Here is a 12,083-nt window from a genome sequence, read left to right as displayed (position 1 = left end):
AAACAAGTGGTCAAGCTAGTCAGCTGTATTACTCACTTTTTCATTGCGTCAAGATCTTCTCATTGTTTGCAATGAGAGTGCTTTTGTCAGGAAATGGCCAGAGGCCAGACAAACATGGCTAACAACATTGAATTGTTGTCAACTTTACATTGTGACTTTGACTATGAAAAATCAGTCAGTCTGTGATGAACATATGTTGCTGCCCATAAAATGGTCAAGTACATTTGGAAAATCACGTATAGTAGTCTGTATATGTTATCCTGTCAGTGTTAAAGCCATTGTGAAGTTCAAGCTTGATCTAACAAGTTCAAATCTACTGAAGAAAGAGCCATTTGTTGCTGATACTTTATAGAAATTTTACAGAAGTAGTTGAGAAATATTTTACAAGATCATTGAGCCAAATATCACATGATGAGCTGTTTAGTTGATTTTGTAAACTTGGTCCCAGACAAAACATTTTGTTTACATGGAAAGAAGCTATGCAAATATCATTCAAGTAAAAACATTTTTGACATGTACCAAAATTTTTTAAAATGATGAAAATTGTTGTCATAATTCAAGCCAGTTAAGTTGTGAATAACAATAAGTTGAAAAATTTGTAAGTTTGTTTTCTTACAAACCCTTTGGGTATTTTGAATATTGATGTTTCAGTCAGGTGGATGTCTGTATGTTAGGTAGCAACAGTAACAACACAAAACAGTGTTAGTCAAAGGAGTAGGATATTGTGCAAGGTGTATACCATCTGAATCACAATGCTGCTATTCTGGCTTCCACAGTGTTCGCAATATGTCCATGATAGAATGTAGGGTAAATGAGCAGTTGTAACAACATTGGTAGTAATATACTTACATGAATTTGACAGCACAGCTAGGAATATCAATCAGAGAGACGACATAAAAATCAGCCTACGCTGTAAAACACATTCATGAATGGCAGACAAAAGAAGGAAAGACAGGAGTTGAAACTGTTTTACATAATTAAATAGTACAGTTGTGTTAATAATACATGGGATTATCCTAGTGGCCACCAATTCAAAGCTGGCAATGTGTCAACAATCAATAGGAAAAGTCCTTATCAGTACTTGGCAAATAAGGACACTTTACATCGCAGATGTTGCTAGAGGGAAAGATTACAAACCATTTAACTAACACGCTGAAAAGCCATCAAAACTGAGAACTAGGTTTAGATTTTGAGCGTGAGAACTTTCCATTGTGGCATTGTGTAACTGTGGTGTAGCAACAAAGTATACTGTGAGAAATCTAATGTGATTACATCATCTACTGTAGGTTAATTTGGAGCGTTCACTCTTTGATGATTTCATTGTATCATTCTGACTATTTTACAGTGAGATGTTCAGTGTAATCCTAAATTTATTATAACAGTTGCATTTGTAAACATCTCTTCTTTCAAATGTTTATATTTTGATGTTTGGCACAATTGAAATATAAGGTAGCCTGAGCTTTTCAGACAGTTGTATATTAATATTTAATGAGTAATCTGTGTATGTATAGACCCTTGAGAATGGTCTATGGTGTCAGTAATTAGTGTGAGAACTGAGTGTCTTTGTTGTTGTTTAATCTGGTGACAACTAACTGTCTTGCTAATTAAGCCATACAATGATTCCACTTGTAATCTTTGAAACCCAAGTCCATCTCTGACTTTGAAAAGCTGAAGTCTTCTATCCCTGATTCTCACACTGACAGTGACTATTCAAATCATCTTAGTCCTTTTTTGTCCTTTGAAAGTTTTGTTGCACTGGAATTTGTTTAGAGGTAAAGCTGACAAAAAGTCTGCTCCCTCAATTATCTTGAAGACTAAAATATTCAGCAATGTGCAGGGGTTGAGCACCCACAACGGCTGAATCTTTCAGTGTTAACACCTGGTGGCTCGATATATAGAGAGAAAATTGATCACAGATGGCTATGTTTATCTGACCAATCAACATGGTATGGTGAGAAGGATTGTTTTTCCCAGTTTTGTAATATTTCCTGAATTTCAAAGTATGTCTGATTTGAGTACACATAGAACCAACAATCCCATTGTCATTGAATATGCTCACTTTGCCTGCACAGTGAAGCCATTATCAAAAGAATATTGTATGTTCCAATTACTTTGGAAAGGTCAGCCCAATTAAACACAACAGTATCCATACAAGACATGCTGCCAATAATTCTCTGTACATCACTGTTTTGTGTCCCCATGAACTATCAGCTATGGGTGTAAAATATTGGTATTTAACCATCAGAGACTTTTGAAGCAACACACTGACTCTGTACCTCACCTTTACAACAAGCCTCTCAACACCATCTATGACATTCACTGATGCAAATCTTGGGATGAAATCTAGTAACAATTTCCTACAAAAAATTGCAATTTTGTATATGTAAACTATCTGAAAAAGTGATTTTGAAACATCGTTCTGCTGAAAAGGTTTCAAAGGAAAGACATGATGTAGAATTTTAAGTTGTCCTATGCATTTTTTTTCGTCATTCTGTTCATCAATATAACTTTGTAAATGTAACTTCAAAATTACTTTAATTAAGCCCAGTCAAAATCATTAATTTGAAGGCTGGAATTGTATTTTGATCATCAGAAAGATTGAACCAGAGATGCAATATAAAAGACAGCCTGTAGATCCTTTGTGTACACATTATACGGTGTCTTGTCAAAATTTCTTACCTTCCTTACCCTGTTTAACCCTATTTCAAGTAAACTGGTCCACAATCACAACTGATAACAATGGGTTTGGGTCAAACCATGATGGTGGTGAAGGGGTTAAACTTTACAGTAATACATGCGTAGTAAATAATCACAACATACGTAAAGTAGAAATTCTGTGTGACATAGATAATGAATAAAAGTGCAACAATCTCCTACATAAAAAGCTGTATCTGATTGTTACTTCGTGAAGGTATATGCAACATCTCTAAGTAAGCTATATGACAGAGAGATCAGAGAGTTCTTTGAGAGTGCCAGAATGAGAGTTCAAGGCAAGGACAGAAGACTGTTTCCTCACAGAGATTCTAAAGATCGTCTGTCAGCAGGCGGGTCATCAGGGGAGCTTCATAAAGCTGGCAGTAAAGTATCAAGCAGAGCTTCGTCATTGCAAGATGTAACAGGCTCTGATCCTGACATCAGTGAAAGACAGAAGTTTGACAAGGTAGGTGTTGCTGTTGCTAGTTTTGTTGCAGGATTATATCCAAGTATGCCAGGGACAGGAAGACATGATGTTTCATTGAAGGTTGCTATCACACATCTCCATTGCAGATGTCATCTGATCAAATACACCATCTCTCATTTTGTTTGTATTTATGGTGAATACTTGTACTCACTAGATCCATTTGTACACTGACAGCATGTAATGTTACTCCAGTATGTTAACAAGGATAGCATATCTTGCAATGTTAATATCAGTTTGATAATACTGATGTACCATACTTAAGACTCAGCACCAGCATAGCAACTAGGATTGTGACATTAAACAGATTCTGTCTAGAAATGTGAAAGTCAAAATTTTGATTGCAAGTGACCATTATACACATATCGACTAGCCATAAGATTAACAGTGTATGTTTGTTGCCAGAGGGCCTGAGAGTTACGCCAAAACAGTCTGTTTCATCAGGCCGCATGCCGAGGGAAACGACTGTTTTGGGGTGACTCCCAGGTTCTAGGAAAAAAAATTTATGCTGTTACTCAAAAATGGCCAGCCAATATGCATTTTGTAACACACCTCATCCATCGATGTTCCCCAGTAATCATTACTCATCTCAGTCACAGACGACATTCACATCTTCTTCAAGCATTCTAGAATGTGTGCAAGCATGTAAAGCACTCACAAACTTCACAAGTCAACAGTTTCTGAACTGTTCACAGTTTTGGAAAATGTTGACTGGTAAATTGTTACAAGTATCAGTGTCAAAATGATGCATACCATGTGACCATAAATAAACAAATCATGATAGAGAATTAGGATGCTGTAAGTTACAATCCAAACTTGTTACCCTTTTAGGCAACATTTCCAAAACCATTAAACGTTAACCAGCTCTTTGCAAAGTATCGCATTCCACATGACTGTAAATTGACAAATCACAATAGAGATTACGAATATGGTTTGTTGTTATTTACAAAGTCTCTACTATTTTCAAACTTTTCAGCATATGTATCATCACTTTTCAGAGTTGCACTGGAAAAATTTATGGAAGTATATACCGTTGTGTTCTACACTCTTGTAATAATAATTGTAAGTCATCTCAGAATGAAGTATATAGTACAGATTTCTATCCAGAGATCATTGAACTTGGTGATAATGACAACCATTTTATTCTTTCACCATCAGATCTTCCAGAGAGTGCTTTGTGAATTAGAACCAGTGGTACAGGCAGAATATGAATTCATTGTCAAGTTTTTCCACCTTGGTGTTGACAGTAGCATACCAATACAACAAGTAAGTAAAAAACTCATAAAACATCTATAACCTTTCCTTACTTACCCTGAATAGCCAATCAGCAAGTGTGTCTACAAGGCATGCTGAGTGTGGGAGGGAATGGCCATCACCTAGCCTGGTAAAGAACAAGGGTTTTATCTGCTTCATGTAATAAATAAATATGAAATGAGATTTGTTGATGTTGATGTTACAGCATATGTGTTGTATTTCATTACAGACAGATGACAAGCAAACAGAGTTCACAGATGGTATGAGGATGGCTAAAAGTAGGAAACCAACAGAGTAAGTAACCATGACTACTGTACCATCTTTCATTATGTCTCCTCCAACTGTCAATGCTCTGCAGTTGTACATTTTACACACAGTTGTGTACATGTACACAAGTACTCTACACAAACACACCTTACACACTTTGACAAAAGCATACATAAACTGCTTTGTCTTCAAGATGACTCTGATATGTATATCTAACAGTGTTATGGTGGCTTTGACAATGACAATTAGCCATTTTGTCTTCATCAGACACTTCTGAAATCATGCATTGTAATTGCTTATAAAATACCATGTGCTTTGGAATTGTAAAGTTCATTACAAAACTTGGTTGCTACCATTAATTCATCATTGCAGGGTCATTCCGTACTGTGATCTTTGTCAATATTCTGCCATTAACAATCATAACTCTATAATAAACTCTGAAGCACAAATAGTTCACAATGTTTGCCATGAAAATGTGTCAATAAATTCTTAGAAAGAAATCAGAGTTGCTACATGATTGTTTAATAAAGTTAATCTTATTTTCCATTCAAAATCTAATGATGTCATTTATTTTCAAAATTTTCTTGCAGGAAAAAGGTAAACAATGAAGTGAGGTGAGTTGGAATATAGATTATCCTACGATGACTCAGATTTATTTTCAGTTGGCAGACAAGACAATTAAACTAGTATTAAACTAGTATTTCACACTGCAGTAAGAAGTATAAACATGAGAGTACATGTACTGCCATTCAAATGAAACTCAAAATGGTTTTTCCAGTTTCAATATTGATAAAATCACCAACTATTGAAATGGGAAGTATCAGACAAGAGTTCCAATGGAGAGTTTGTAAAATGTCATTTGGATATGTTGACAAGCTATTCATCCACTGAATTCTCTACAGCTTGTCCAGAGCAGTAATGTCAATTGCTATCAATGTTTTGATTTACTTTACAAATTCATTATTATGTTTGTGTCATGATATTCTATTACATACTCTCTACAATTTCATTTTTCACAGTGATTCAATTTTTACCAACTATACAGGCAATTTTTGAAACAGTCACCCATGATATGTACATGTAAGACTCCAGGGTTCATAAAATCTCACATTTCTGATTTTCTTGCAGGCATATGATGGCAGAATTATTCCAGAACTTAGAGGCAGAGTTTGGTAGTTTTATTGCCTTTGCTGACAAATTAGATAGCTTGTAAGTATATCAGTCTGCTTCAATACAATATTATTATTAAAAAACCATGTGAAGGTCAATTTGTCACTCTGATGGAAGTTATTTCCGAGTTGCAGTTTTACTTTTATTGACATTGTGATGTTTGTTGATCTCTCTTTCCTTGATGGTGTTAGAGGATTTCTGCCGAAGCAATGTGCCATTGAAAAAACACTAATAAGTCTTTCAACTTTGGAAATATCTATCAAGCTAAATTGGTCAGTGATGAAATTGGTGATTTAAATGTATCTGAATAAATCACTTCAAAAATCATTCTCTGCAGCAAATCATCTGAACCGAGGCTAGTCTATGATTATGATAAAGTTAAACAGTGCTAGAATTTCTTCATCCAGATGTTAACATATGCCTGTATTGGATTGTTACTCACGTTCAGATTTAAGGTTAATATAAGGAGACCCTTCAGACTGTATTTGTTGGATACTACTAGTATCATGATGTTTTTTGTCATATCTTGGTCACAAATTACTATCATCATAATTTTCAAATCTCTTGTAGTAACTCCATGTACATGTTGGTGCGTATTGGTCACGAAGTGATGGTTGTTCAGGACAGAGAAACCAGTCTGTTTCTGAACGTGGTGCTAGCCAATGCGTCAGTACAGGTCAAGAGAATGTTTGATAAATTCATTGTAAGTATGAACCTAGTAAAAGTAGCAAACGTTTTTCTGTGAGCTGCGCTATTCTGTAGATTTTCATTTCATGGAGTAATATTGAAAATTTTCCAGTGTATGGAATATCATCAACTGCAAACATGACAGTAAATAATAGTTGTCTGACTGTGTAAAGGAATTGTCTGTTGATTTGGTGATACTACCTCTTCAGGATGGATAACATTTTGCCTGCTATTCAGCATAGACTATGCATATGAAGTTATATGTCTATGTAGAATGGCAGTCAACAGTGTACTTGTGGTTTGGTTTTATGAGAAAATGATGCATCTTTATTTTCACTCTTTGACAGCGGCAAACTGTCAAAGCAGAACATGAAACATTGATCAAAGCCATAATTCTTGAAAACTGTCCATGATTTTGGCTATCAAACACAATCATTCAATGATGATGTATTTGTTGCCCCACAATATTTAAATCCACACTTCTGTTTGATGAATGGGACACAGATTGTAGCCAGGTTTTGCATACTCAGAATACCTATCAGAAATTCATGGTATTTATTGAGTTAAGTGACATCCACAATTTGTTTAGTTAATATTTTCAATATAATCTCTGGTTTGATATTGTACAGCAAAATCAAATCCGTGCAATAGAGGAAACTAAAGTTTCAAAGAAGAGCAAATGTGGAATAATATCATTTGTATACAAGTTTGAGGTGAGTATTTCTTCTCTAGTTATTAATTCACCTACATTTCTAATGTCAGCTCATGAGGGCGTTCTACCTCATCTTTCATCACTGTGAACTTGTACAAGTGTGTTTTAGATATAGAGATAGTTCTGTCAAAGTTGACGTTGTTAGGGGTTTTCGATATTTCTAATTTTTGACAAAGTTCATCAGTGATTTGTTTTCATAGTTTTATCCGTGATTTTTAACTTTACTTTATCAAAATGCAATGTAAAATGTTTGAAGTATTACGATTAGACCAACAACCCTGAACAAAATTGTCTTAAAACTTGAAAACATCAACACAAATTTTTGTCTATCACGTACTGTGAATTTCCAATCAAATCCATTTTACAATCTAACCATGCTTATTTGATGTAAGGTTTTTACCATTTATATGTAGACTTGACACAGTTCATTGATTCAATCTCAAATCATTGATATGTAGACTTGACACAGTTCACTGATTCAATCTCAAATATTGATATGTAGACTTGACACAGTTCACTGATTCAATCTCAAATCATTGATATGTAGACTTGACACAGTTCACTGATTCAATCTCAAATCATTGATATGTAGACTTGACACAGTTCACTGATTCAATCTTAAATCATTGATATGTAGACGTGACACAGTTCACTGATTCAATCTCAAATCATTGATATGTAGACGTGACACAGTTCACTGATTCAATCTTAAATCATTGATATGTAGACTTGACACAGTTCACTGATTCAATCTCAAATCATTGATATGTAGACTTGACACAGTTCACTGATTCAATCTCAAATCATTGATATGTAGACGTGACACAGTTCACTGATTCAATCTCAAATCATTGATATGTAGACTTGACACAGTTCACTGATTCAATCTCAAATCATTGATATGTAGACTTGACACAGTTCACTGATTCAATCTCAAATCATTGATATGTAGACTTGACACAGTTCACTGATTCAATCTCAAATCATTGATATGTAGACTTGACACAGTTCACTGATTCAATCTCAAATCATTGATATGTAGACTTGACACAGTTCACTGATTCAATCTCAAATCATTGATATGTAGACTTGACACAGTTCACTGATTCAATCTCAAATCAGGAGTTTGCAGATCAAGCTGAAAACATCTTCAAAGGATCTGAAAGACGTGGTGATTTAGACAAAGCATACACCAAACTAGTGCAAGCAATTTATGAATCTATTGAGAGAGTAGCTATTGAACACCAGAAAACACCCAGAGATGTTGTCATGTTTGGTAAGTTGTCAAAATTCAATAAGGAATGCTTTTTATGTTTGGAAATCATTTTTACCATCTTCCTTTCATCTATTAAGACATGCCTTCCTTTTAAGTTTTATGAATGGATAAACACTAAACTTGAATTGTAAGTCAACAAGTGTTACCAAAAAATCCAAAGAACAACTTCACAAATGCAGCTATGAAATCTGTGTGCTTTATCAGTTTACAGACATGATAAGGTAACTTTGAACATATCCTGCCAGTGATAGCTTTTCAGATGCATTGTGACAGATAAACAGAACAAGATGTCACAGACTCATAACTTTATCTTTCTAATGTTCAACTCATCTTAGTAAAGTTTCTCTTCTTTATTTTCTCTTTTCAGAAAATTTCCACCATCTATTTGGTAAGTATGAGAAGTTTTCAGGTATAACAGTAATGTAATTTGGATATTAGCAAGTACTCTGACTCTTGAAAGTGTGAGTGACTTAAAATAATTCTGATCAATTTCTAGAATTCATAGAAATTGACTGTCATTCATTTGAAAGCTAATAAAATCATTGTACCTTTCCCTGCAAAGCAAGGAAGTCAGACAAGAGGATGGACTGAAGGACCAGAGCAGAAAAACATTTAGATCATCATAAATACTGAGAGATGATTGAATGGACCAGGAGGAAGAAAGGTTGAAAAATTTTCCGTCAACAAAGATTTGATAAAGGTGTAAAGAGAATATTCTATTGTTTTGTTCATAGCCACTTTGTCTAGATTGAAGATATCTCACCTAGAAAATGAGAAGAAAGAAGCCAAGCAGAAATATTCAGATCATTTGCAATCCTATGTGACGACGTTCCTTGGTAGACCCTTGGAAAAACTCAATGTAAGTCAATGTTCCCAATATTAAGTATGACAGTATAGCTTTCATTTAAGCCTTTACAATCATCATGGTAAAGGTGATGTACATGTTATATTTGATAGTCCAAGGGTTTTGTTCACAATATTGTAAAATGCAGACACAGTATACACCATAAATTATTTCAAGAATTATACATCTACAGTTGTTCTGACTTTTATCACTGTAACACAACACTCACTTCAAAAATAAATATTTAATGCGAATAAAGCAGTAAATGTTACTATGACCAAGTGGCAACTTTACTTTTTCCAAGTTTGGCCTCAGTGACTGATTGTTACTGCTACGATGCACCAGTACATGTCTTGTTTGCTACAAATACAGCTTTGTGGATGCCCTTACAAGTTAAAAAAACAAGAAATGATATGTAACTCTGCTTTGTTGAAAAATAAGATCTAAGTAATCACAATCTTATATTTTTGTTTTGTCTGCTGTAAATCAATACATATAGATTAGTACCATACAGCTTGAGAAAGATTTGTCCACACCCTTCAGCCACTGTTGAACTGAGGTCAGTGTAAAGTAATAGTGTGTGAATGTCACATACTGATGTTACAAAGACACAGATGTGCAGTGGGTGTAGGTTGCCTCACACAAATCCTTGCCTGAAACCAACTTACTCACTTTAATCTGATTTGACATTATCAAACGCTGACTTTTCTGCTAACAGTGTAACAGACAAACACTTAGTGCCATTTCCAAGACAATTTACAACAAATCCTGTGACAGATTTACTAATTTTGGTTATACTGTAATTCACCATTCTGTTTGCAGAATTTCTTTGAAGGCATAGAGGCCCGTGTTGCACAAGGTGTTAAAGCAGAGGAAGTTGGATATCAGTTAGCTTTCAGTAAACAAGAATTGAGAAAAGTTATCAAAGAATATCCCGGCAAAGAGGCAAGTGTACTCTCCTGTGTTGTCTATTAAAGTGCTACTCAATATTTCATTCAAGACAAACTACAACTTGCTTTCATTTTTGTGAACTCTCCAAGCAATTGACCGAGAGATACACTCGATGCGTCAGCTTAATGTTTATGTTATTCAATTTTTTCATCAGATTTGAAAATGATACATGCAGGTGTCAAAACAGACAAGATTTTGTGAGATATTTTCAGCAGAATATAGAATTGGTAGTGTACCAAGTGTATTTCTTGTACATAGTATTCAAGTTCCACACATATGCAGCCACTTTTAGGGATGTTTCAAAAAAAACTGGTTTCAATTTAATGAACATCACTCAAAATGCAATATAATATTGTCAACTGGTTTGTCTTGACAGGTGAAGAAAGGACTTGATCACTTGTACAGAAAAGTTGAGAAGACATTGTGTGATGAAGAAAATCTACTACAGGTAAGTAAACTTTGCCAGTGAAATTCATATTTGCTGATCAGAGGTGAGCAAGTCTATTTAGTTCTTGATGTCACAGGGTCAGTATCAGTGGAAGTCTATTGGTCCTGAGTAGTCAAGTGTACTAAAGCTGAAGTCTAGTTTGCTAATCCTGTAGAGTAATTTGCTAGTCTTGAAGTCTAGTTTGCTAATACTGTATGGTAATTTGCTAGTCCTGAAGCAGTTTTCAAATCCTGTAGTGTAACTTGCTCAGTCCTGTGTACCTTCTTTGTTTCACAAGTGTATGACTTTTCTGTGGCCTTTCAGACGTGTTGAATGACAATTTTCTGGTTTCATTACATAATCTAGCGACGCTAGATCTTTTAGTTGTACTGGGACTTTGAACTTATTGAATATCTCTCCATTGCTGATAAATCTCGTAAAGAACGATTGAATGTTGAAAACATCTTGGATGTCTTGTACATTATGAGATAATGCTATCGGAAATAATCTTTTTTATGATTCACACCAATTAGCCGCCATTTAGGTCTCATTAACAACAAATTGGTATATTGCAGTGTGATAAGCAAGCCACGCTCACAGGTTAGGCATTTTCATGTAGACTGCAGTGTTTTGAGCTTGAGGCTTTCCTTGTTTCTATTCTCTGCAGACAAATCTTTGGATCAATTAAATGTCATTTCTTGATTTGTTTCAGGTTGTTTGGCATTCAATGCAGGATGAATTCATTCGTCAGTACAAATATTTTGAAGGAATCATAGAACAGTGTTATCCAGGTGCTAACATTACACTGGAATTCACCATCGATGAAGTTCTCCAATTTTTCTCGGATATCGCCCTTTCCCATTGATATGTGTAACAAAACCATTCACCATCAGAATTGTCTGACCAGAACTTATCAAAAGGAGAAGACAGACATTCCAACATTTTAGGAAATGGATATTATGACGTCTCCATAGTGCTAATGTTGTGAGCCTCTATGCATGTGGAACATATTTCTGTCTCAGTTGATGTTGTCATGCCGATGTGAAATTGAACAAGAGAAACAATGACTGCCATCTCGCTGACCTGCATATTGTGACTATGCTCTAACTTTCTACTTGTCAACTAAACAAGAAAAAAATTACATCTGAGAAATGCTAATCTAGAACTCCATTGATAAGACAAAATTAGTCTCACATTGGACATATACTTATATGCTTCAAGCTTGCAAGAATTGTGCAATTTAATTATCTCAGTATACATTTTTTAGCATCATGTATGAAACGTCAAATATTGCAAATAAACAACTTCAAATACCAA

The 12,083-nt window shown here is 34.8% G+C and overlaps 1 protein-coding gene across 2 annotated transcripts in view; it reads left to right on the top strand.

The window, feature by feature from the left end:
- LOC139130721 (exocyst complex component 1-like) overlaps positions 1–12,083 on the top strand; it is a 27,183-nt gene extending 15,100 nt beyond the window's left edge. For both annotated transcript variants that reach the window (XM_070696497.1, XM_070696496.1), the window contains 13 exons: positions 2,912–3,160; positions 4,337–4,444; positions 4,662–4,726; positions 5,290–5,313; positions 5,828–5,908; positions 6,440–6,572; positions 7,186–7,269; positions 8,391–8,544; positions 8,912–8,932; positions 9,279–9,403; positions 10,211–10,333; positions 10,716–10,787; positions 11,479–12,083. In XM_070696497.1, the coding sequence (XP_070552598.1) occupies positions 2,912–3,160; positions 4,337–4,444; positions 4,662–4,726; positions 5,290–5,313; positions 5,828–5,908; positions 6,440–6,572; positions 7,186–7,269; positions 8,391–8,544; positions 8,912–8,932; positions 9,279–9,403; positions 10,211–10,333; positions 10,716–10,787; positions 11,479–11,631 (1,392 nt within the window). In that variant the 3' untranslated portion in view covers positions 11,632–12,083. The remainder of the gene's footprint in view (positions 1–2,911; positions 3,161–4,336; positions 4,445–4,661; positions 4,727–5,289; positions 5,314–5,827; positions 5,909–6,439; positions 6,573–7,185; positions 7,270–8,390; positions 8,545–8,911; positions 8,933–9,278; positions 9,404–10,210; positions 10,334–10,715; positions 10,788–11,478) is intronic.

This window comes from Ptychodera flava, chromosome 4 (genome assembly GCF_041260155.1).
Source record: "Ptychodera flava strain L36383 chromosome 4, AS_Pfla_20210202, whole genome shotgun sequence".
NCBI classification, from domain to species: domain Eukaryota; kingdom Metazoa; phylum Hemichordata; class Enteropneusta; family Ptychoderidae; genus Ptychodera; species Ptychodera flava.
This window is presented reverse-complemented; position numbering and strand designations above follow the sequence as displayed.